Genomic DNA, 25,553 nt, shown 5'->3' with positions numbered 1-25,553 from the left:
CTGCAGTGATGAGCTTCACTCAGCTACTCCGTGTGGCTTCCATCTCTTCTCCCCACAGATGCAGTCACTGGCAGATGTGACACAAGGTGCAGAGTGCTGCCCTTGCACTGGGACCAACCTGCTGTAAGGCTTCATCTGGGCCAGAGCCTGGTCCTCCAGCTGATCACTGTTGGATGCAGCACTCAAGGGGCGATGGTTTTCATCACTAGCAGCAAAAAATGAGGCTCTCTGGACTGGAAAGGAGAGAAGAAACCATTTAGTATTTTGGAACCACATCCCTGGCCCTATCTATCAAAGTCAACAAGTGGTCTAGTTGGCAGTCATGTCTAGTATTTCCAGTGCATCCTGCACTGGAAATCTTATTTCCCAACCCTCACAGGGAAAAATATGACTGTTTTAGCTATAAGAGGATTGTAGCCATGTAATTTCCCTTTAAGAAACATTTGTGAGTCAATTTCTAGTCCCCCCTCTTCCCTGCTCATCACTGTAGCATTCTATGAAATGTTTCTCTGGAAACAGTCCTTGTGCCAAATTTCCAGACCAAGGCTTTCCACTCAGCAATGAAATAAATGTGTTCGAGAGCTAGCATTATGCTTAAAACTTCTTGAAGTATGTTTTCCACCACAAGATTCCTGGACACTCTGGTTGGCTTTAACATAAATCCATACCACCTGTATTCCAAAACATACCAAGTTAAAATTTAAGCCAAGAAAACTAAATCAAATTTAAAATAATCTCCCATTAGAAACCAAAACATCTACCATTTGTATATGAAGGAGATTAACCAACAAATTGAAAAATCAAGTTAGAACTGGGAATTTCCATCTGCTAAATAAACAGCATGGAGGTAAAAGGATTCGCTGCTGACCATTCCATGGTTGCCCGACGTACAGATTCTGTGGCCTAGTACATTTCTCCCCAAAATTAAAACTTGACTAAATAGCAATATTCAATTCTCCTAATTAAGAGCAACAACAACAACAAAAACAGAAAAAAAAATCACCTGCTATAATTTTGTAAAGAATAAGAATAAAAATTTTAGAAAGATCTTTAAACTTAGAAAAAAGTCAGTCTTCACTCAAAAAACAAAAACCCCAGCTGACAATCTTATGTCAACACACACATACTGCACTACTTTTTGTGTTTTCATTACAGCAGGCAAGATCAGCACCAGTCTGAGGACCTGCATTTAAGAACCGCCAGCATAAAGCGAGCACACGGCCAGCAGGCTGGCAAGGAGACAATGCAGACAGACAACGCGCTACCGCGCACGGAGACGAGGGAGAACGGCAAAGGGGGCGCCCCACATTTGTGAGGATAGGCGCGTGGCCAAGCAGGGCAGGCACTGTGACATTTAGCAACAATGTCTTGCGACGTGATGAAAGATCCTCTCTGGATACATGTTCTTTTTAGTCAAGGGACAGCTGGGATTCCTCTACCCATTGCCCTTCCCATATACGGAGGAGGTGAGGCATTCATGTTATGAATCCTGTGGAGGAAACACCAGGTGGCATCTGATTACATAAAACATGTGCCTAAGTGTCCAGCTTAGGGTCTGGTCCCTACTGAATGCTCAGTAACTGATAGCTCATCTGGTGAGGCACATATGTTGTGAGTATGTCCACAGAAGTAGAGTGGATGGAGACTGCTCACTCCGCTGCAGGATCCTGGGCTGTCTTGTGTGGATTCAGTGGACTCACCCTCATAGGCTTTGGCAGCATCTACCAGGTTGGACCAATCCAAGTCTGCAGCAGTGTCAGGCAGGGGCATCAGGCCAGGGTCGGGCATAGGCTGCCTGCGGGTCTCCTGGATGTCAGTGAGGGAGCTGTCCGAGGCCGAGAACTCTCCTGCAGGAAGGGAGGAGGAATGAGATGCTTCTTGTGCCTGTGGAAGAGCCACTCAAAACTTACCTCTTTCCTGTTACCACAATAGATTGTAAGCCATTTGTGACTGTTATCAATGTCCAGGTTAGCAGGCTGTTAGTGGCTATTCTAAAGCTGACTTGAAATAGGAATCGGCTTCCTCTAGTCTGCCTTCATTTTTTCACAACCTCCCATCATCTCCCTTCCAGCAGTGAGTCATGGCAAAGTTAGTTTTGCACGGAGGCACTAAGTCTGCTTTTGTGAGAGCTGTCTGTCCACAGCAGGGCCTAGGCAGCACTAGCATCTACTTTCCTGCACAGAGTCAAGGGATTTGGGCCAGGAAGAAGAGGCCTACTTCAACAGGGAGCTGGATTTTGGAGCCAGACCAGGGATGTTTCTTCCTATTAGAGGGGACAATAGGGCTTATTTTTTTATTTTTTGAGACATATTCTCACTCTGTAGCCCAGGCTGGAGTGCAGTGGCATGATCTCGGCTCATTGCAACATCTGCCTCCAGGGTTCAAGCAATTCTCCTGCTTCAGCCTCCCAAGTAGCTAGGACTAAAGGTATGTGCCACCATGCCCGGCTAATTTTTGTATTTTTAGTAGAGGCAGGGTTTCACTATGTTGGCCAGGCTGGTCTTGAACTCCTGACCTCGTAATCCACCTGCTTCAGCCTCCCAAAGTGCTAGGATTACAGGCGTGAGCCACCACGCCCAGTTTAATAGGGTTTATTTTTATCTGGCCCGGGAGTGGTAAGGGACAGAAGGCCCATGCCTGCCCTCTCTGCTGTTCAGGGGCAGCCCACTGGGTTCCATGGTCAAAGGTGTCCAAGGGGGTGTGAGGGGCAAATCAAGGGATGTGAGTGTGCTGGGTTACTCAGACAGAGCTAAGACAGGAAGGTGATTTTAGGGGTGGAACTGGCATTATTCTTCCCTAGGATGCAGTCATCACACGAGCTATTCTTTGGACCAATTTTGGGTTGCAGCAGTCTAACATCCCAAGCTCTTCCTAAGGGGACATTTTGTTGAATACAAATATTAAACCATTGTAACAACAAACTGACATATTAACAACTAAGATCTGCTTGGCAGGGAGGACTGGGCAGAGTGAGCCACCCTGAACACTGAAGGCAGCTTCTATTGCTCAGGTTCATGCAGGCAGATAACAGGAAGGGCGGGCTGCTGGGGTCCAGGGGAAACGACGCTCATGACATAGAAATGCCCTCAGTAGGCAGAAGCTGGGTGGAAGCAAGGGCAGAGCACACCACTCCACGAGAAGGAGCACCCTTGGAAGGTGACTGCGACACTCAGGTCCATGCAAACACACAGCTAAAGCTAAATGCTCAGCTAGAATATTTAAGTGACTCCAGAAAGACCTGTTTACCAGGAGTTAAAGAGTTTCATGTATTATGACAACCCGGTAAGCCAGTGTATTAAATGCTTTGTTTTCCCTTTCAAATTACGAAAAGAACTTCTCTGAAGTACAGTTGCTGGTTATTACTGTGCTCAAAATCAGCAAAATTATGAGTAAATGGAAGTTAACAAACACTGCAAGATATTAAATGTTCAGTTCTACTTAAATGTGCTCCTACCAAGGGTAAGTAGGAGGGGAGATAATTCTGTGTGTAACTCACAACCCTTCTGCCCTTTTATCTCTGGGGCCCGAATTTCCATGTGGGGGATAAAAGAAGTCACCCTTCCTCATCCCCCAAACACATTTCAGTGGAGGTCACCAAAGCAAGGCAGGGCTGAGGGATCAGCCCAATGAGGACTGCCTGGTTAGGGGGTGAAATCACTGCAGCTGCTATCTTATTCAGGAAAACAAGAAAAAGTGAAGGGAAGGGGCTCAGAGAGGGCCGCCTGTCCCTGCCTTTCCATTGTGGACTCACATGGGGCCTCTAGTCCCAGGACTCCTCATCTGGACAATGACCACATGTGGGACACAGATTTCTGGGCTGTTCTTTCGGAATGTAGGCTTCTACTACTCAGGACCTACTCTGATATGACACATGCAGAGAAGACTTCACAAAGGGGTTACCTTTACACTGCAAAGGCAAATTAAAAGTACAGGGAAATAAGAGAGCAATCAAAGTAAGGCAGGAATAATGGAATTCAGGGAAGACTGACCCCGATGTAGGGAGAGAAGAAGAGAAAAAGGTTAGGGGCAGGAGGTCACTACCAGAAGGCTTGTTCTGGAGTCTGCTGACAAAAAGTGGTCATTTCATGTGCCAACCTTGGTTCATCGGAGGTGACTTCCTGGTGCAAAGACAACCCAGATTTTAGCTGCAGGTGGATGGAGCAGCTTTATTTAAGGAGATTTAAGGAGCAGGGGAAGCTGGCATGATCCTCGGGGCGAGCAGGGTGGGTGGGACTGCGCTGCTGAACAGTGAGTAGGACAGAGACATGGAGGAACATTCATGAGCGTGGGCTAAGAGCTCAAAAATAAGGGAGCAAAAGCAAGAGATGTAAAGAAATTACTGTTCCAGAGAAGCAGCAGAAGGACAAGAAACATGGGTATGAATGGACACTGGAGATATAAAAGCTGCAGCAGAGTTCACCAAAGGAAAAAGGACAGAAGGGAGGAAGGGTGACAGCAGTGCATCCGGCAAATGATCAAGAACACTGGTTCCGTGACAGGCATCTGCTGTGCTGGGCCACAGCTATGAGGGGAGGTGTAGAGCCCTGGAATGGGGTGGGACAGAGACAGGAAAAAGGGAAAAACCAAATTTAAATCCCGAGTGCCAGAACGTGGCCCTTAATAAAACTGGGATCTAGTTGGGTCACAAAGCAAACAAGGCATATGTGGACCAGGTGCAAGAACATGGAGTTACCCATCATCCACAAGCCTTTTCCTTACATAATGCTTGCCTGCTCACTGCACGAAAAAATCAATGAGTCAACAAATGAGTGGTTGACACCACAGGCAATTTCCTTACAGCCTGGGAAAGAATGACAGCAATGGCAAGTCTGGGTTCTTATGGTAGCTACAGGAAGCAGCGGATACCACTCTCTAAGAACTAACTAATCTAGTGCTAGTCAAATTTGCTCAATCATAACAGCAGCTGGCATGGTTGCTAAGAATACCAATTCCCGGCCGGGCGCGGTGGCTCACGCCTGTAATCCCAGCACTTTGGGAGGCTGAGGCGGGCGGATCACGAGGTCAGGAGATCGAGACCACCCTTGCTAACACGGTGAAACCCCGTCTCTACTAAAAATACAAAAAATTAGCCGGGCGTGGTAGCGGGCGCCTGTAGTCCCAGCTACTCGGGAGGCTGAGGCAGGAGAATGGCGTGAACCCGGGAGGCGGAGCTTGCAGTGAGCCGAGAGCGACAGAGCGAGACTCCGTCTCAAAAAAAAAAAAAAAAAAAAAAAGAATACCAATTCCCAGACTATTCTTTTGGAGATTCAAACTCAGGAGGTCTTGGGTCCAGTGAGGGAATCTGTTATTTCTAGCAAGCAACCCAGGTGACTATGGTGGTCTGGGATTACAGGAGAGAGAGGGCAAATGAGGAAGGGGCGGGTGAGCTGAGACCATCTGAGCATGGATACAGGACCCCTCTCTGAGCACATGAGTGGCAGCCACGTCTGGGGACATTGACCATCATCAACAGGGCCATCCAGGCTGCAGCTGAAAGACCACTTACCATGCAGCGATTTCATTCCTAAGGTGTAAGAAGGCCTCCTCAATGGGAGTGACTTGGGGAGAGAAGGGTACGTGCTACTGAAGAGGACGTCGTTGGGCAGGGCTTGGTCCAGAAGTGACGCCCTGGAGGTGAAAAAGTGCTCCCTCTGGCTACTGTAAATGCTCTCGTCCGACAGTGTTCTGTGCAAGGCCCGCCGTGAGGTGGGGGTGCTGGGGAAAGGAGACTGAGGAGAGGAGAGTGCGTGGAACTGAAAAACAGGATCAAGACAAAAGAAAGTCAATTTTCTGGTTCAGATCCCTGAGACCAAGGTTGGGGGAGGGTGGGATAACCAAGTTACTGCTCCAGACACACCCCTAGCAAGGAAGCTTCAGGGCCCACTGTCTATTTCTACAACCTCAAGGAGCTAACCCAAGAATTCCTGGTCATTATTCCTTAGCCTGGCACGCTGCCTGCAGTCTATCAGTGCTCCCTATGTGATTCAGGTATGTGATTAAGTGGATCTATCAAGATCGTGTGTGGTTAAAAACAAGACTTTAGGATCAGATAAATGTGGGTTTTATTTGAATCCTGTGTCTCTGACCAAATCATACAATCTCTCTGAGTCTAATTCCTCATTTGTACAACGGGAGCACAAAACCTCTCAGGATTACCACAGGGATTAAACAAAACGCTGGACTGAGCACAATGGCAGGTGTCAGTGGCATGATGAAATGGTGTTATGGCCCCTGGGGGAAGAGAGAGCCACAGTGCCAAGAGGGTATCCTGACAAGCTTGTCGGATGATAACATGCTTGCTGGGCAACAAGGGTATTTGATCATCAAAATATTTTAACTCACATAGCAGGTAGCTCTTGATTAACTACTAACTTACACCAACTGAACCTATCGAGGTAGATAAATTTCATGAGTTTTGGAGAAAATTCATTTTTTGAAGATGCATTTCTATTCATGAAATAAGAATAGGGTAGGCTGGGCGCGGTGGCTCATGCCTGTAATCCCAGCACTTTGGGAGGCCGAGGTGGGCAGATCACTTGAGGTCAGGAGTTTGAGACCAGCCTGGCCAACATGGTGAAACCCCGTCTCTACTAAAAATGCAAAAATTACCCAGCCGCAGTGGTGCACGCCTGTAATCCCAGCTACTCAGGAGGCTGAGACAGGAGAATCGCTTGAACCTGGGAGGCAGAGGTTGCTGTGAGCCATGACTGCACCACTGCACTCCAGCCTGGGCAAGAGAGTGAGACTCTGTCTCAAAAAATAAAGAAAGAATAGGGAAGTCAGCTTTCTAAATGACAAATAATTATATATTTAAATATACATGACAGATAGTTCCAGATGTATCTCTTATCTTTTGCCTTTGTGACCAAATTTGATTTTACTTGAGATTTTTTCTGCAAATAGCAAGCTTCTGAGTATCCCTTCACTGAGAACAGCAGATACCTTAAAAATAGCAACCTGAAAGGCAACAGAGCATTTGACCCATGAACAATAAAGTTATCCTTATTCATTTCCTCTTAGGCCACTGTCTGCCTCGATAGGGAAAATGATGTGGAGAACAGGTGAAGATGTGAGGAGGGTGTCACTGCTGGTTGAAAGCCACCCTGGGACTTCCCATGACACTCTGAAGGGGCAGAAAGAGAATGATTTAGCAAATGCTCCATTTAGTGGGCTGATTACAGACCCAGAAATACAGTGGATACACAGGGCCTAGCATGCTTCCGCTCAACAAGCCAGGGGTGAATCAGGTCCAGGCTACCCTCAATATGGTATGCACAGCTGCTGCATAAATACCAAAAGATTATGAATCAAACACATTGTGAATACACCCAAGATGTGACCAACTGGGTAAAAATTATTCTCACTTTAAAAAAATTCATGATGAATTAAATCCAAGGTACATATGTACTTGTCTAGAAACTAAATTGCTGTGATAAATGCTTTGAGAGAGAGAACTTGGAATGAAAGTGATAATTTCCCTTCTCTTTTTGTGGAGAAGAGTGAGCATTAGAGCCATTATATGGCTTGCTAACTGTAATTTTCTTAAAAAATAAAAGCAGATTAAAAAATAAAACCAAATAAAACATCTCCACCTGCAAGGTTCTAGGACTATCACATAAGGCTCCCGCCTGCCAGGTCAGATCTCAGATTTCTGTATGGAAAAACTGCTGCTAAATAGTTTTCAGCACCCCTGGTTTTAGTAAAGGGATTTCCTTTTCCAGTATCCCCAGCCTGATGGTTTTACAGGTGTGAAATCCTCTGCCAATTCTAGTTTCAGCCTCTTTGGGAAATGTTAATATGCTTCAAGGCCATGAACAGCTACCTTGAAGAGCTTCTTTAAGCAGGGTGCCCTATGAAAAGTTAAAACACCCTGCAGTGAAGGGAGGCAGGACAGGAAGCAGAGGAAGCAACCTACCCCGAAGGTGTTCTGCTCATTAAAAGGTAGGAGAACCCAGCCTTGTCCAAGAATGTTGAGATGGCCCCTTGCCCCATCCTCTTTAACTCCAGTCTTAAAGGTGTGCAGAACTAACTGCTTCCCAAGAGCAGCCCCTGCCTGCCTTGCAGGTTGTACCTGGGATTGCCCAGGAGCGCTGCCTGGTGCTGCCAGCCCTTGGGAAAGAATTGCAGTGGAGTGGGATGGCACTGGAAGTGGGATCACACCTGGAAGGGATTTCAGAGGACATTCGAGAAGGGGGCTGGTTCTAACTTGTGCTCCAAGGAGGCCCTAAGGGTTCCTTATAGCACCACCGCTACGGAGAGGTTCAAGTGGGACCCAGGAGTCCAGACCATCCCATCCCTCCCATAAGAGAAACTCTACTGTCTGAATTCTATATAATGGGGTTCCATGTGTGATTTAAAAAAAAAAAAAAAAAGGCTTCCTGAGCTTTAAGACTGGTTGGGCACCACTGATCTCCTCTGGTCCTCTCTCTCACAGTTGAGGAATGGGGCCTGGAGAGGTGGAGTTTTGTTTCATGCCAGTCTCCTGTTCTCTCATTCTTTTCAGTGCCCCTGGCTATTAGTGACATGTGTCACCTGCACTCACAAGAAACTCTTCCTAAATACTGGAGCCACACGAAGCCACCTCCTTTGGTATATACCTGAGAGCACTGGCACTACTGTCTGTTCACTTGTCAGACTGTATGCCACCCTTGGGGAAAATAACGTTATCCTATCTCTGCTTGCCAGTGAGGTTTCTTAGAGTGCTGTAGCTCTGCCACTGTTCTTGAGGTCCTTGCTCTGCTGACAAATGAGCCTGGGAGTGACCCTGCCACTCAATATTAACAAAAACTCATAGGTAGCACTGGCTATCCAGGAAAATCAATGTGGCACATGAGTGGCTTTGGAGTGTCACAGCCCAAAGCTGGCCATGACACCTAGTATCCTGAAGCCTGAGGCAGTGACTCAGAGCCTTGAGCCAGGAGTGGCCTGGAAGACCTCTCAAGGGCATGCCAGCCTTACTGACACAGCAGAGCCTCCATCATTCAGATGACGACTCTCAGAAGACAAAGGGAGCTACTAAGCTGAACTCATCTGAAACTAAACCTGCTCAAATAAGATGAAACTGGAGAGAGAAAACCTGGGCCTATTCCCAGTTCCTGCTTCCAGCCTTCTCACTGTGATGGTTCAGCCAGCAGAAGCACTTTCTTCGCAGAGTCTCACAGTAATACAGTCACAACATAAAGAAAGCACACTCCTGTTTCAAATAGGAATGCTAAAGTAATTCATTTTGGAAATAAAAGCCAAGACCTGGAATAAGGACAAAATCAGACATTTGCCTTCAATTATTTCTACTGCATAAGTAAATCAAAAGAATGAAGGCTCTGAGCTTTCCCCTTGCCAAAAATGTTAAACTAGGAGTTGGAAGAAAAACTCCCTTCAGGGCAGGTTTTATTTCCCTTTAACCTCAAAGGAAAAATCTGAAATAATTTTTATTTTCAAACTGGTACTTGAACATTTTAATATACCTCTTTGGGTTTTGGTGGATAAAGAAAGAAGTTTCAAGCACTGTCTTTCGCAAGGTTGCTAAGGAAACCATTTGTGCCCTGAATGATGAGTCAGAACTGTTAAGTGCTGGCTTATGAGACGGAAATTACAGAAATCAAGAATGGCTACATCTGTACAATGATTTATTAACATAAATCATGTTAACAAATCATTTATTTCTCGACAAAACTCTAAAGTGGTCCTTGGGGGTACATTCAGTTCCTATGAATGTTGATTTTTAGGTTTAGGGGGTTTATCTGGCCTATCTGGGGAGATGCATGCACACGCACACACACGCTAGCATGGTGCTAGGGAAGCCTGAGGGCGGCAGCCCCACACAGCTGCTCCACCCGCCATGCCTCTTGCACTCTGATCACAGTCTGAAGCTGGTGTGTGGTTTAGGAAATATTCTAGCTTCCATTTCAATCAATTCAATTCTCAAGGTTCTTCTTAAAGCTTTCTAGTCTCTTCAAATAGACTACAAATCATCCACCTAAGAACCTAGAGAACAGAAGACTTCAAAGTTTGCAGCCATGACCTTTCTGGGGGTGCACTCCCTTCTCCTAGGAGACCCAGAAGACCTCAGACAGAAATACCTATACTCAGAGTGACGTAACTTCAGGCCCAGCTCAATAAACACCCATTCCAATCCCCGGGGGCGTGAGACTCCACACTTTATAGAACAGGAAAGGAGAGAGCCTTAATTGAGTTTCCAAAGGTCTTACAAGCTGAGACGAGTACACAAACCTTTCCATGTGGTCACATAAAGGTCTGGACAACACAAAAACGTACACACTGGACAGGTATTCAGGACTTGGTGCAGAGAGACTGGGTTTTAGAGAAGACATTTACAGTCTGGAATTCTGAGCATAAAATAGAAGGCTTTATGAAGTCAAGAGAGTTTGGAAAGTTCTGAAGGTGTGTGGGTAGACTTAGATTGCTGGATTGAAGCAGCAGCTGTACATTTACTTTTGGGGGTGTGGCAATGAGAGCGACTGTCTATCAGGCAGTTTCTCTGAGTGAAGAGAATACCATATATGGCCAGTAGGTTTGCTAGACAGGGTCAGGAGCAAATGGGGCCATTTCTGAGAAGACGAGGACCCTCTGGACAGAAGACAGTAAAACCCTTATGGAAAACGTTCTAGCTTTCCATAGGAGCCACAGGTGTCTCTGCACAGTTTCCAAGAAGTCATATCACCTAAGTGATGTTCAGGGAATCATGCACTCTGAGCAGGACACAGCAGAAGAATAAACAGCTGTAGGGGTAGGACCAGGTTAATAGAAACCATGACTAATGAGATGTGGCTGCAGGGACAGAGCACTGTCAAACACTGTGGACCAGTTATCAGGGAAATGGGATGATAGCAGGAAGTGAGACTTAGTGAAGAACAGCCAGTAACCAACACTTTCTGGAAAGTGTGACTATGGTTAATAGCCCCATCATGTCTGGCTTGTTTCTAATTGCCATCTACCCTGAGCTCCGTCTTGTACCTTAAAACTCTTCTGTGATTCAGGAGTTGGGCTTTCAAGATCAATTAGTTTCTTTAGATCTTCTTCAATGGTGGACTTGGAGGTTGGCTTAGGAGATGCCCGGAGGTCTCTGGTTGAGGCACGCAGCCTGGTGTGGGCTATTTCATTGCCATCGCTCTGATGACGCCTGGAAAAAAAAGAGAAGAGATGATAGATACCAACTCAACAAGGCTAGCTCAAGGGCATGATGGGCTCTAAAGGATGTAAGTCAATATAAGTCAATAGAGAAATATTATGTGGAGAAACAGATAATTACTTCTGTTTATATGAGAATCTACTCATATAAACGCTTACTGAAGAAACAAAACCAATTTGAAACACAAAATAAAATCTGATGAATAAGTCACTCTTTTAAATAAAGCTATTAGTTTTACTAAGCCAAAATTAGCAACAGATTTACTAAACGACCACAGGGTATACATCCAAAATGCAACCTTTGCACAAACGAAAACAAAATAATTGAATGAATCATTTAATTTTTTGCTGTACTACCTTGTCAAAAAGTCCTTTATTTTCAGGGGTACTCACTCACTTTGTAATATTCCCTCTGGTGCCTACTGGCCTAGTTAAGAATTACACAGGAAGGCTGTGATTAATCAAAGGGACTAGTATGGTCTTAGCACCAGAGGGGCAATTATTCTGAAGTGTATCCTTCAAACACACCCTTTTCAAGATCTAAGATTCTCAAATCCTAACATTTTGCAATACATCTTATTTAAGGAATGAGGCAGAGAAATAATTAAAGAAAATATTACTTAGGAAAAAAAATAATAATCCCACCAACGGACCAACTCCTGCCAACCCCCTAGCCTGGCCTCTTTGGTTGTAAGAGATCACGCCAAGCTTTTCTATTCTCTGTCCTGTTAAAAGCAAGCCACCAGCAAGGGAAGGAAAGTAACTCTTACTTTCTCGTGTCCATAAATCCCACGGAGTTTATGGTTCCTTCGGGTTTTTTCCATCCAATCAGGTACTTGCTAGTAGCGCCCTGGCGAGGGTAAAAACTCCTAGGACCAGAGGAGGAGGAGGAAGAGGAGGAGAAGGATGGTGCGAGCTGTGAGGGGGCAGCTGGATGAAGCTCTTCTTTAGGTGAACTCCGGGCACTGGTGAAAACCACTGGGCTGGCAGAGTGTCGGGAGCTCATGGTACTGAGGAGAAGCAGGGCAAAGACATGTGTATCTCAGGATCATTATGTCAGCTATAAAAGTGCTGTCCGGGGTACGGGTGATGGCTGGGTTGAACAACAGTGAATTTTTCATGAACTATTAACAGCGATGCCTGGCTGGCCTTCCTGGCTTTCTCATCATAATTTAAATGTCTGCTCTCAAAGTGACAGATGACCACTAGGGCTTAGTCTGCACTTTAAAAAGTAAAAATACTTAAGACTGTCAGGGACACTTTCAACTTTTTTCACTTTTTTCACATTGGCACCACTGACATTTGTCACGGAAGTCTGGCAGTGGCAAGAGACAGAAGAAAGAGAAGTAAAAGGTCTACCGTCTCCATGCCTCTGTCTTGCTTTCCTCACAACTAGGGATTGTGGTGATGCTCTCTAGGACCAAGCTGAGGAGGGGAGAGTAGACTCAAGCAGGGCTATGGCTCTTCAGACTCACATCCAAGGCCAAGGGGCACAGTGAGTGCTCCTTCCCCATGGCAGCTGGCATTCCTATTGGCTCTGGAAGCTGCTGGTCGATGTATTTCAAACATCGGTTAAAGATTACAAAACTAGGGCAACATTGGTTAAAGATTACAAAACTAGGGCTGGGCGGGGTGGCTTATGCCTGTAATCCCAGCACTTTGGGAGGCTGAGGCTGGTGGATCATCTGAGGTCACGAGTTCGAAACCAGCCTGACCAACATGGCGAAACCCTGTCTCACTAAAAATACAAAAATTAGCTGGGCATGGTGGTGTGTGCCTGTAATCCCAACTACTTGGGAGGCTGAGGCAGGAGAATCGCTTGAACCCGGGAGGCAGAAGTTGTGTGAGCCAAGATCACGCCACTGCACTCCAGCCTAGGTGACAGAGTGAGACTCCATCTCAAAAATAAAAAAGATTATACAACTAAAGTCTGCATGACTAAAGAGTCCAAAACTCAGGGGTTTCAAGAGTTCCAGAGCAGAAAAAGGCAAGATTTTCAAAATAAGGGATGAGAGTTTTAGTTGACTAAAACTCATGTTAAAAGTGGAAGGCCTTTAACTGTAGGATTTTCATACTTCCTGCCCAGTGGTCTCACAGGACCACACTATTTGAGCCTTTCTGAGTTCTCCAGCATGGGGTGAGACCAAAGATGGCTGACTCTTGCTACAACAGACTTTCAGTTATTTTTACTTGAGGTTTAATTAACAGTATGTGGTCCCAAAGCGTTCCTCGATGGCACTTTCATTTGTCAAAAATGAATCGTCCTGACGTAAATAAAGTACGGACTCTAGTTAACAATACTGTATCAATATTGACTTGGGGAGGAAGATGACTGAATAGAACCCTCTAACAACTGTGCCTCCACAGGAACACCAAACTGAACAACTATCCACACAAAAAAGCACCTTCATAAGAATCCCAAATCAGGTGAGTGATCACAATACCTGCTTGTCACATCATATCAAGGGGAAAGAACCACTGAAGAGGGTGGGAAAGATGGTCCTGCATCGCCTATGCTCCCTCCCCTACCCCTGGCAAAGCAGCTTGGAGAGAGAATCTGTGCACGTCGAGAGGGAGAGGGTGTGGGACTTTGCATTGGAACTCACTGCTGGCCTGTCACAGCAGAGCACAACACTGAGCAGAATTCTGCTGGCACCCACGGACAGAGCATTTAGACCAGCTCTGGGCCAGAGGGGAATTCTCAGCCAGAGTGGGAGGAAGCTGAGTCCCAGCTGGTTCTGCCACCAGCTGACCAAGGTGGCCTGGGGCCCTGAATACATATGAGTGGCAGTCAGGCCACAGGGACTGCAGTCCTTGAACAAGCCCCAGAGCTGCACTGGTTTAAGAAGAAGTGGACTTGGGATGCACATGACCCCATGTGACACCAGCCATGGTGGCCAAGGGAATGCCTACACCAACAATCCTCCAACTCCAGGCAGGGAAGCTTGGGGAGAGGCTCCTTCCACTTGGGGAAAGGAAAGGAAAGAGTACAGAGGGCTTTGTCTTACAACCTGAGTAGCAGCTCATCCACAGGAAAATAAAGCAGGTGGAATCCTGAAGCCCTCGATTCCAGAACTTTGCTCCTGAGTGGCGTTCCAGACCCACCCAGGGCCAGAAGAGAGTCTGCTGCCCTGAAGCGAAAGGCCCAGACCCAGCAGAATTCACCACCTGCTGACTAACCAGCCCCTGGGCCTTGAGTAATCATTGGTGGTAGCCAGGCAGCAGTCACCACGGGCCTTGGGTGGGACCCCGTACCGTGCTATCTTCAGGTCTGACCCTGTGCAGTGCCAGCTGTGGTGGCCATGGGAGTGCTTGAATCACCTTCCCCAACTCTAGGCAACCCAGCACAGAGAGAGACTCCTTCTGAGAGGGAAGAGAGAGAGAGAGAGAGACATTGCCTAGCAACCCAGAGAATTCTCCCTTATCTTGTCCAAGCCCATCAAAGCAGTGCTTCTTGGAGTTGGTGAGTCAAAGCGTTCCTGGACTTAGGGTGCCCCCTAGTGCCGATACATCTACAGTGACCACAAGCTAAGATCACAACAGTCCCATTTGAATACACGGAAAGCCTTTTCCAGAAGGACGGGTACAAACAAGCCCAGGCTGCCAAGATTGGAATAAATACCTAACTCTTCAATGCTCAGACACTGATGAATGTACACAGGCATCAAAAACATCCAGGAAGACATAACCTCATCAAATGAACCAAATAAGGCATCAGTGACCAATCCCAGAGTGACACAGAATTCAGACAGAGAATTCAAAATACCTGTCCTCGTGCAAGTTCAATAAACTTCAAGATATCACAGAGAAGGAATTCTGAATTCTATCAAAAATTTAACAAAGAGATCAAAGAGACTGAAATAGTAATTTAAAAATCAAGCAGAATTTCTGGAGTTGAAAAATTCAATTGACAAAGTGAAAAATGTATCAGTTTCTCAACAGCGGAATTGATCAAGCAGAAGGAAGAACTAGTGAGCTCAAGACAGGCTACATGAAAATACACAGTCACAGTAGAAAAAAGAAAAAAGAATAAGAATGAAACATGCCTACAAGAGCTAGAAAATAGCCTCAAAAGGGTAAATTTGTTTTTCTTTTTTTTTTTAGACAGTCTCCACCCAGGTTGGAGTGCAGTGGCACTATCTTGGCTCACTGCAACCTCCGCTCCCAGGTTTTCTACTTCAGCCTCCTAAGTAGCTGTGATTACAGGTAGCCGCCACCATGCCCAGCTAATTTTTGTATTTTTAGTAGAGACAGAGTTTCACGATGTTGGCCAGGATGGTCTCAAACTCCTGACCTCAAGTGATCTGCCAGCCTTGGCCTCCCAAAGTGCTAGGATTACAGGCATGAGCCACCATGCCTGTCCTGTCAAAAGGGTAAATCTAAGAATTATTGGCCCTAAAGAGGATGTAGCGAGAGAAGGAGATCGGGGCACAAAGTTTATTCAAAAGAATAATGAACATTTCCAAACCTGGAGAAAGATATAAATATCCAGGTACAAGAAGGTCACAGAACTCCAAAAAGATCCCACCCAAATAAGACTACTTCAAGGCATATATTAATCAAACTCTCAAAGGTCAAGGATAAAGAAAGGATATCTGAAAGTAGCAAGAAAAAAGAAGCAAATAAAATAAAAGGGAGCTCCAATACAACCGGCAGCAAACTTCTTGGTGGAAACCTTACAGGCCCACAGAGTGTGGGATAACATATTTAAAGTGCTGAAGGAATATTGATTCTCAAGCTATAATAAATGTACTACACTAATGTAAGATGATGCCAACAGGGGAAACTTGGTGAGGGGTTTATGGGAACTCTATCTTTGCAACTTTTCTGTAAATTTGAAGCTATTTTGATATTAAAAAGTCCCACAATAGGCCAGGTGCAGTGTCTCATGTCTGTAATCCCAGCACTTTGGGGGCCAAGGCAGGCAGATCACCTGAGGTCAGGAATTTGAGACCAGCCTGGCCAACATGATGAAACCCTGTCTCTACTAAAAACACAAAAATAGCTGGGTGTGGTGGTGCACACCTGTAGTCCCAGCTACTTGGGAGGCTAAGCCCAGAGAATTGTTTGAACCCGGGAGGCGGAAGTTGCAGTGAGCCTAGGTCAATACACACTGGTGCTCAACATCATCGGTTACTAGGAAAATGTAAATTAAAACCACAATGAAGGACCATTACACACCTACCAGAATGGCTACATTAAAAGACTTATAATATCAAGTGCCGGCAAGGATGTGAAGCACTAGAGCTCTCATACACTGCTGGTGGGAGTGCTGCTTGTTATGACCACTTCGGAAAACTAGTTCAGAGACCCTACTAAGTTGAACATATGTATATTCTTGACATGGATATTGCATTCCCAGAAACTCAAAAGAAACATATATGTATGTGTACAAAAGGACATGTACAGGAATTCTTAATATTGGCTGGGTGCAGTGGCTCACACACCTGTAATGCCAGCATTTTGGGAGGCCGAGGCGGGCAGATTACTTGAGCTCAGGAGTTTGAGACCAGCCTGGGCAATATGGTGAAACCCTGTTTCCATAAAAAATAAAAAAATTAGCCAGGTGTGGTGGCATGTGCCTGTAGACCCAGCTACTTGGGGGGCTGAGGTGGGAGGATTGCTTGAGCTCAGGAAGTTGAGGCTGCAGTGAGCCAAGTTCACACCACTATACTCCAGCCTGGGTGACAAAATGAGACTCTATCTCAAAAAAATAAAAAGAGGAGGAAAAAAAAAAGCAAAGATTCTGAATATCCAAAATTGGAAACAATCCAAATGTTCATCAACAGTATAGTGGATAAATGAGCTGCTATATTCTCACACTGTAACTATAACATAGCCATGGAGACAAGCAAATGTTACCTGCAACACATGGATAAATCTTAGCAACATAATGTTGACTTAAAGACACAGGACACAAATTAATGCAGATAGTATGATTCTATTTATATTATATAAAGTCCCAAAACAGACAAAATAAGGCTATTATTTTCTTAATTTTTGTTTTTGCTTTTGAGACACGGTCTTGCTCCATTGCTCAGGCTAGAGTGCAGTGGTGCAATCACAGCTCACTATAGCCTCAGCCTCCTGGGCTTAAGCGATCCTTCCACCTTAGCCCCCCAAGTAGCCAGGACTACAAGTGCACACTGCCACACCTGGCTTTCACATGTATTCTTAAAAGGATAACTGGTTAAATAAGATCAACCCCGATTCTTGGTTTTATCTATGAACACAATGGGCTGACACTAGCTCCCAGGTGTGAAATGCCAGTGCACTTCTTTTCACTAGTGGTTCTAATTGAGACAGCCCCATTTAATTGATTAGATTTAGGCACAAAGGTTATGAGAGAAACAAATGAACAATTCACTGGTATGGCTTTCTTCTTTAATGCACACAACTCACAGCATGAAGCTGTGCACTTCAGTACACATGGCCTCTAATTCAGTGGGCCTGTGAGCGTCACCTGGGAGCTCTTCTAAAGCTTACTTTCTTGTGTCCCAATCCTAGATATTTAATTTAGTAAAGGAGGAATGATGCCTGGAAGATTAGGCAAAATGTCCTCCAAGTGTTCACACCAACTGAGGCCTACTGCTCACTCTCATCCAGTTGAATTACACACATTGTTGTGACGGTCAAAATCCAGTTCCATATTGTCTAGGTGAAGAAGGTGAAGTCGCGGCAGCAGTGTTTCTCAAGCCACAGAACATGGCCACCTGTAGGTACTGATGTAACTGGGGAATCCTGGGCTTGTGTTAGATCTTCCAGAGCCCCAGAAGTCTGTATTTTAACACACTTCCAAAGTATTCTCATGTCTTTTTGGGTTGAAGAAATACTGCATTAGCCCCTCAACTCCTCCCACTCTAAAATGAGTCTGTCTCTGGGCACAGCTGTGGGTGGGCTCCTTGCAGCTGACCAACCCACTGGCCTGAGACTGCGTCAAGGGATGTGCACCCATACACTTCACCTAAGAATCTCTGAAGTAGATTAAATTACAATACAACTACCATGAAGCTATCAGCTTCATAATTTTTAAGGGGAGCTGTGTGGCTGGGCTCTTTCATTATCCTGGAAATTTCATGTTAATTTAATAGGCTGCAATTTCATTTTACTCACAGAGAGTTAAATCTTGTCATAGGAATTACGTAAGAAGGGAATGAACCAATAATATCTAACAAAAGGAAAAGAGCATTAGATGTAACAGGAAATAATAACTGCAATATGTTACTTTTCTCAATGTATAAGAAGTGAGTTTAACTGAGTATGGCCAAATTGGAATCACTAGAAATTTACTCAAGGTGTCTCTAAATTCTACATGAAGAAACTACTAACTTTAATTTTTCCATAAGCTATAGGGCATTTCTCCTTTCCTAAAAAGGAACAACCTTAGATTCTGTCTGGCCATGTCAGGATGTTAATTTTGAAAAGGAAGAGAGGATACACAAGTACATGATACCCCATATAAAAGAGGTTGGGCGCAGTGGCTCACACCTGTAATCCCAGCACTTTGGGAGGCCGAGGTGGGTGGATCACGAGGTCAGGAAATTGAGACCATCCTGGCCAACAAGGTAAAACCCCGTCTCTACTAAAATACAAGAAATTAGCCGGGCGTGATGGCATGCATCTGTAGTCCCAGCTACTCGGGAGGCTGAGGCAAGGGAATCACTTGAACCTGGGCGGCAGAGGTTGCAGTGAGCCAAGATCGTGCTACTGCACTCCAGCCTGGCAAGAGAGCCAGACTGTTTCAAAAAGAAGAGAGGTAGTGAGGTCACCGAGGATCTGGGACAGCCTGAATCTGTCCAAACTTCTCATCTTGACCTGATGCTCAAATGAAACCATGGACCACGTGTACAGCAACCTGGTGATTTTACATTCCCAGCTGTGGCGAAGCTTTATAGGAGGGGATGCTAGATGACCAATCTGTAAAAAAGATGCTACTCTCAGCGGGTGCTGCTTTAAGGAGGACCTACATCTATTTGCTGACTTTGCCAAGCGATGAGCCACACAGGATTGGGAAGCCTGAATGTCATCAATCAAGGCCCAGAGTGCTGAACCTATGAGGCCTGGGGAGACCGCTGTGAATTCCTGCATCGTCACTGAGATCATCATATCCTGTGAAAAACATCTGCCAGCCACTGTCTGTGTTGTAGAAAGCTGCTGATGGGAAAACTTGGAGTCATCTACTATTTAGGCATGGCAAGGGGGTTTTAGACAAGCTTGGCCTGCTAAAGATGGTATTTTCAGGAAGCAGAGAGAAGCAATTAGTCACCTGTCAAATGGCTGTGGCAAAATCTGGGCAATGGCTGAATGCTGGTCTAATACCAAGGAGAGGAGAGCTGATCGGGTTTCCTGTGATTGCTTGTACAAATAACAAGCCTTTGGGTGACGGATAATGATTAAGGAGGACTCCTCCCACTGTGTTCAGCACTAGCCAATTCTGTACTCTATCCAATAGAGTACAGTACGGAACACAATTTAGAAGACACTAATTCCAAAGGACTGGGGGGAAAACAAACAAGTGAAGTAGGGATGATTAAGTTGACAAAGAAGATATCCAAGTGACTGCAGTAAAGAAAAATTGTCCATCTATAAAAGGCAGAAATTTAACAGTATAAGGGCATATTAATACATACAGCATAGGGAAATGAGTGGCTAGCTATATGCAGCAGCAGAAGCCTCAGGGATCACCGTGGACCACAAGCTGAAAAGCCTGTAACGCTAAGCTATTTAATAAGGGGCTAACAAGATATCTATGAACATTATCATTTTATTGGGCATAGCTGAGAAGTGTGTCATGTCCAAGTTTTGCATCTAAAAAGGATAAAGAAAACAAAGCCAGACGCTTGAGAAGAGAAAATATGATTACAGGATGAAACACACAAAGTGTAGTTATAAGAGCTGTGGGAGATACCTGCTTGTTAAAAGAAAAGTCACTAGAAAATTGTTAGGGCAGGTGATGAAGAGCTTACAAAAGGAAATGACAAAAAACCTTTGGTCTTAAAATGACATTTACAGTTTGCAATACATTTGATAATCTTTTTTATTTTCAACAAACATATAAAAACAGCCATTTAGTAGGTGGAACAGGACTTTGGTTTGGTGGTACTAGGCTATGCTAATGTGTATGACATGGCACATTACCAGCTGCAGGCTTTATCCATTAGCCACTGAGTTTCTGACCTGCTGTCTATTGTGTAGAATCTGAACAAGCTGACTGCTGAAATGCAGTTTCCTGGCCAGTGAACTGAAAGATGCAATAGTAAGCCATCTTCATTTGTCACCATGTGCTTGTATCTGTTTAATTTGTGCACCTTAAAATCCTATGGTGTTTTCCATGACCAATACGCCATCTCCTAGATTACAGATGAGGGACAAGCCAGGTGAAATGGTACAACTGGCCACAGGCCACATAGCTGATCAATGGTAGAACTGAGACTTGAACCAGGGTCTCAGGCTCCAAATCTATTTTCCCTATGTTCCTCTCCCAACTTGCCTGGGGGTAGAGAGCTATACCAAATTTTCCTTCTTTCTTTTTTTGCAAATGACCACGTTATAGTCAATAATCTATATCCAATAACTAGGTTAAGGCAAGCAGGGCCAACACATGTTCTCAGAATCTTAGATGTCAAAAATCTTCATGTTTAGAAAACACTCAGCTCATAAAAAGACATTTATTCTCTCTTAATTGTGTATTTGAGCTGTAGCTAGAGGAATGGAATTAAATATTGAAAAGGGAGAGGACTTATTATATACTGAAATTATTTAGAAAAGTTGTGTGGGCCAGGCTCAGTGGCTCATGCCGGTAATTCCTGCACTATGGGAGGCCAAGGTGAGAGGACTGCCTGAGCACAGGAGTATGAGACCAGCCTGGGCAACATGATGAGACCCTGTCTCTATAAAAATATTAAAAATTAGCTTAGCATGGTGGTGCATGCCTATAGTCCCAGATACTCAGGAGGCTAAGGTAGGAGGATCACTTGAGCCCAGAAGGTTGAGGCTATAGTGAGCTGCAGGGCCACCACTGAACTCTAGCCTGAGTGACAGAATGAGAGACCCTGTCTTTAAAAAAAAAAGGGAGAAAAGCTGTGAAATCTCTTGAGATTATTTCCCTCCCCACCGCCCCAATAAAACAATTGTATGAATTCTCATCCTGGTAGAATGCTTTACATATGACGAAGAATGGGCTCTCTGCCCTTTCTGAATTCCTTTTGGCCTTATGATTTAATGACACTTGAAGAATTTGGGCTTGCTACATCAACTGAATGAATGGATTAGTTGCTTCATAGAACAAAGCAAAAAAATGTTTTGTTGGTGAGATCTGCATCAAGCATCTGTGGCTTGACAGAGGGCTCATTTTCTCAAGGTTCACTTGAAATTTCTTCCTCAGTGGTTCTATTTTTCAGTCTTTGAGGTTACTAAAAGTAACTGGTTCTGGATAAAATAACCACCCCCAAAAGCTGGAAGAGGTGTGGCAAGATCGCTTAGGCCAAATCACCTGGAGTTCTGCCATGTAACAGCAACATAGAACATAATCGTGAATGTTTATTGTATGCGGTGATGCAAAGCAAAAATTGCCAATTAAAATGATCCATACCCACAACCTAGGCTAAGGCAAATAGAGTCAACCACATCTCTTAAGAGAAGTTCTGGTTTTGTTATTTTAGAGGGTGAATTTTCAAATTCTGAGTTAGTCCATAATATTTAGAAAAATAACATTCTCATCTTAAGGAAAAAATATAAAACAGAGGCAATTAATTGTTAGTAACTAAAAAAAAAAAAAAATTTCCAGGCAGAAAAGATTTAGAGAAGGAAATGTTACAGATAAAGACAACTGAGTAACTTCTAAACAAAGATGGAAGGCATATTTCTCACATCCATAGGATGCCAATGAGGGTGCAGGGAACAGGGCATACACAGAGGCACACAGACAGCCCAGTGTGCCAGAGTAGCCTGAGGCAGTCCTAATGTTCAATGTAAACCACACATAAGAAGCCTTTCTTTTCCTCAGCTCTCAAGAAACATACAGCTTTTGTGGCATGAACAGTTAACTTATTAGATCAACCAGAAAAAGCACATTCATGAAATTGAGCTGTGTTGACAACTGTGGGCAGGCATTTTTCTTGGTCTTTAACCAGTTCTTCCAGTGATAATGTCAGACACTGACCAACATATATCTAGATCCTGACTGATATTTGTATATTAGCTGTTCTAAAGTTCTTCCTTGTCATACTTCGTAGAGTTTAAAAGCTTTTATGTAGACATGACAGTTTACTAAGACTTCATGCTACACAAAACTCTATGTATGCTCTCATACCTACACCTATAAGCACTGCAGCTCTGTGCAAATACTGATGCATCTGTACAATAACCTTCAAAATAGTTAGTGGTTTTCTAAGAGCCAGGAGTTGAGGATTTATGTAACTTTTGAACTGGTTTGAGTCATCAGGCAAAAAACATAAAGAAAAGTCATTCTTTCATTTTTTTGAGACAGTGTCTCACTATGTTGCCCAGATTGACCTCTAACTCCTGGGTACAAATGATCCTCCTGCCTCAGCCTCCTGAGCAGCTGGGACTATAGGCCCATGTCACCGTGCCCAGCTAATTATTCCTATTTGCTCATTGGCATGTATTGAGTATCAATCTATTATGTTCACGTTGGCATGGCCTATGCAAATGTACTTAGGATGAACATATTGGGTGAAAAATCCTCTTGTACTGACTAGATGGCAGTAAAAAGGTATAAGTGATCGCATAAGTGGGTAGTAATTGGCTACAGGTGTCTGAGGGGGCCTTAGGGAAGCAAGAGGAAAGAGACCTGGAGAATAGCTGGCTAACAACCATGGACACCAAAACAAGTCAGGTCAGTCAGTTACAGAAGAGATGTCTATGTGCAAGCATGAGGTAGGGTTTTTAGCTTTCTCATGTGTGTTCTTAAATTAAGCTCCAACATCAGAAACAGCATTGGTCAGCAGGTCTAGAGGATTTTGGACGAACTGAGGAGGTCCTTGATTGCCACACAAACTGGCACTGCCTACTGCCAAGGCCAGAACGCTAAGAAGAAAATGAATGCTGCTTAAATTTAAGAATGTCCTTAAATTACTACTATCTTCACCTCTCCTAGGCTTACCACTAATCATTTTTTTTTCCAGTGGTTCATTTTAAGATCTGAAAGTGAAACAGCCATTACCAAAAAATAAAATAAAATAAATTTTCTCCCTACATTTCCAAGCTTCATAAAGATACACATATATTCTAGGGAGCAATAATTTAGAGCAATTAATAGACGTTTTTAGTTATAGAAAGTTACCAGTATGTGTGGCTTATTTTAATGACATTCAAATATAGCAACTCTATGTAATTACCAACCTGTATTAATGTAGCTCTCATGAGGAGCTACAAAAGATCTGCATGATCATCAAGAGGGAGACTAGAGGACAGAGAAGGTAGGAATGGAGCCCAGCCAGAAAGATGCAGTGAAACTTAATCACTGTAATTTAGACTTTGTCACTGAGTCCCAGGTACAAGCTCTTTTAAGCACTGTCAAGATATCTCTACATTAATTGCTGTTCCTGTCTTCTGAGGACACAAACACTCTAATTTGCTGTGATTTTAGTTTTTCTATAGCAATGTGCATTTGGTGGCTAAGTCCCCTTTCCTCCAGAAAAGGCAGGCTGCTAAAGCTCTGATTATCCAACTCACTCTGCCAAGATCAACATACCAAAGTCTCAAAACATCCCTACTTACCAGAGTCTAGAAATGAATGTGACTCAAATGAGTGGGTGAGAAGCTCTGCCACCCTCCCTGAATGGCCACATTCTTCTCTTCTCTAGTAAGTTTGACTTTCAATAGGAGAGTTATTTCTAAAGGATGATTTCAATGATTCTGCATTCTTCCAGTTAGAAGCAGAAAATTTAGATAATCCTTTGAGGCCTTCAGGCAGCTCCAGTCAGCACATTCAGATAATGCAAACCCAGGTGCTTTTTTCAGGGAGCTTTGTTGATCCCCTGGGATTTGTTAGATAATGGCACAGCCGCACATTCTGTGCTTTGGTTTCAGGGGCCCAGCTCTTTCCAATCTCACTCCATGGTGATGCCATTTGAGACAAGATCTCTATAACCAACTTTCTTCTGCCATCACATTGGACCAGAGAAATATTTTCAGATGGAAGACATTCTTAAAAAAAGGCATCCTCCTTTCAAAATGACAAATTGAAAACCAAAGAAATAGGAGTCAAACTAAACTTAAAAACCAGAGAGAAACTATTCAGATATGCAAAATGTTCTAAGTCAATGCACAGTCTACTGAGATGGGGATGTGCCAAGAACAGCCAGCGAGTGTCATCATTCTGTCTTGTGTGATTCTGTCTATATGGTTATGGCATCTGATGCCCACTTCCTGTCCTACTTTGGCAAACACATCTCTTATACCATTTGAATCAAACAATCTACTTTCTGAATTGTGGAACGGAATACATAGTACTCAAGAATATTGAGACTACTTTCCCAATTTCCTTTTGCTTGGAAGCCATGGAGTTTCCAGACCTATCACCATCATTTTGAGATCTGCAATGTGGTAGTGGTAAACAGAAACAAAACTAGTGAAAGGCTTCATACCATGGGGCCTGACATTTTAAATGAAGGGAAGCTCAATGATAAGTAACGATAGAGACTCCATGAGAAAACAAAATACTTAGCTGGTCAAGTGAAAGCAATCCAAATTAAGTAGAGGACATCCTCTCTCCTTCAGGTTATCTGGGCTTTACTGACAGATTATGTGCCTAGATTTCCATTTGAAAAATAAAAACTAAATTAAGCCTCTCTATTACTTTTCTTTTTCTTTCTTTCTTTTTTTTTTTTTTTTTTTTTGAGACAGAATCTCACTCTGTTGCCCAGGCTGGAGTGCAGTTGTGTGATCTTGGCTCACCGCAACCTCTGCCTCCTGGGTTCAAGCGATCCTGCCTCAGCCTCCCAAGTAGCTGGGATTACAGGTGCCTGCCACCATGCCCAGCTAATTTCTGTACTTTTAGTAGAGACGGGGTTTCACCATGTTGGCCAAGCTGGTCTCAAACTCCTGACCTCAAGTGATCTGCCCACCTCGGCCTCCCAAAGTGCTGGGATTACAGGCGTGAGCCACCACGCCCAGCCTCTACTATTTTTCTTGCGGTCATAATCATAGCAGACCCAGAAGACAGCAAGGTTAGATGCTCTCACACATTGATCAATGACTGACAACAATCGAAGATAAAAGGAGAAACCACACAGAGATCAACAGGCCTAAAAAGACAGTGATGGAATGCTTCTTCCCTATGTGGATCTTGTCACATTGGGGATTTTAGGCTCCAATCAAGAGGAAACGACAAATAGCATTTATTTTATCTAGAGGTGTGATCTCCAAGGATACAGGGGAAT

The 25,553-nt window shown here is 44.2% G+C and overlaps 1 protein-coding gene across 25 annotated transcripts in view; it reads right to left on the bottom strand.

Moving 5' to 3' along the window:
* Positions 1–25,553, bottom strand: part of SIPA1L1 (signal induced proliferation associated 1 like 1) — a 419,211-nt gene that overhangs the window by 5,523 nt on the left and 388,135 nt on the right. For all 25 annotated transcript variants that reach the window (XM_063596279.1, XM_063596274.1, XM_063596282.1 and 22 more), the window contains 5 exons: positions 11,919–12,158; positions 10,975–11,140; positions 5,507–5,753; positions 1,701–1,847; positions 119–233 (listed from right to left, as the gene is read on the bottom strand). In XM_063596279.1, coding sequence (XP_063452349.1) covers positions 119–233; positions 1,701–1,847; positions 5,507–5,753; positions 10,975–11,140; positions 11,919–12,158 — 915 coding nt within the window. The remainder of the gene's footprint in view (positions 1–118; positions 234–1,700; positions 1,848–5,506; positions 5,754–10,974; positions 11,141–11,918; positions 12,159–25,553) is intronic.

The sequence above is a fragment of the Pan paniscus genome, chromosome 15, assembly GCF_029289425.2.
Source record: "Pan paniscus chromosome 15, NHGRI_mPanPan1-v2.0_pri, whole genome shotgun sequence".
NCBI classification, from domain to species: domain Eukaryota; kingdom Metazoa; phylum Chordata; class Mammalia; order Primates; family Hominidae; genus Pan; species Pan paniscus.
The sequence above is the reverse complement of the archived record's forward strand: the minus strand, read 5'-3'. Positions and strand labels throughout refer to the sequence as shown.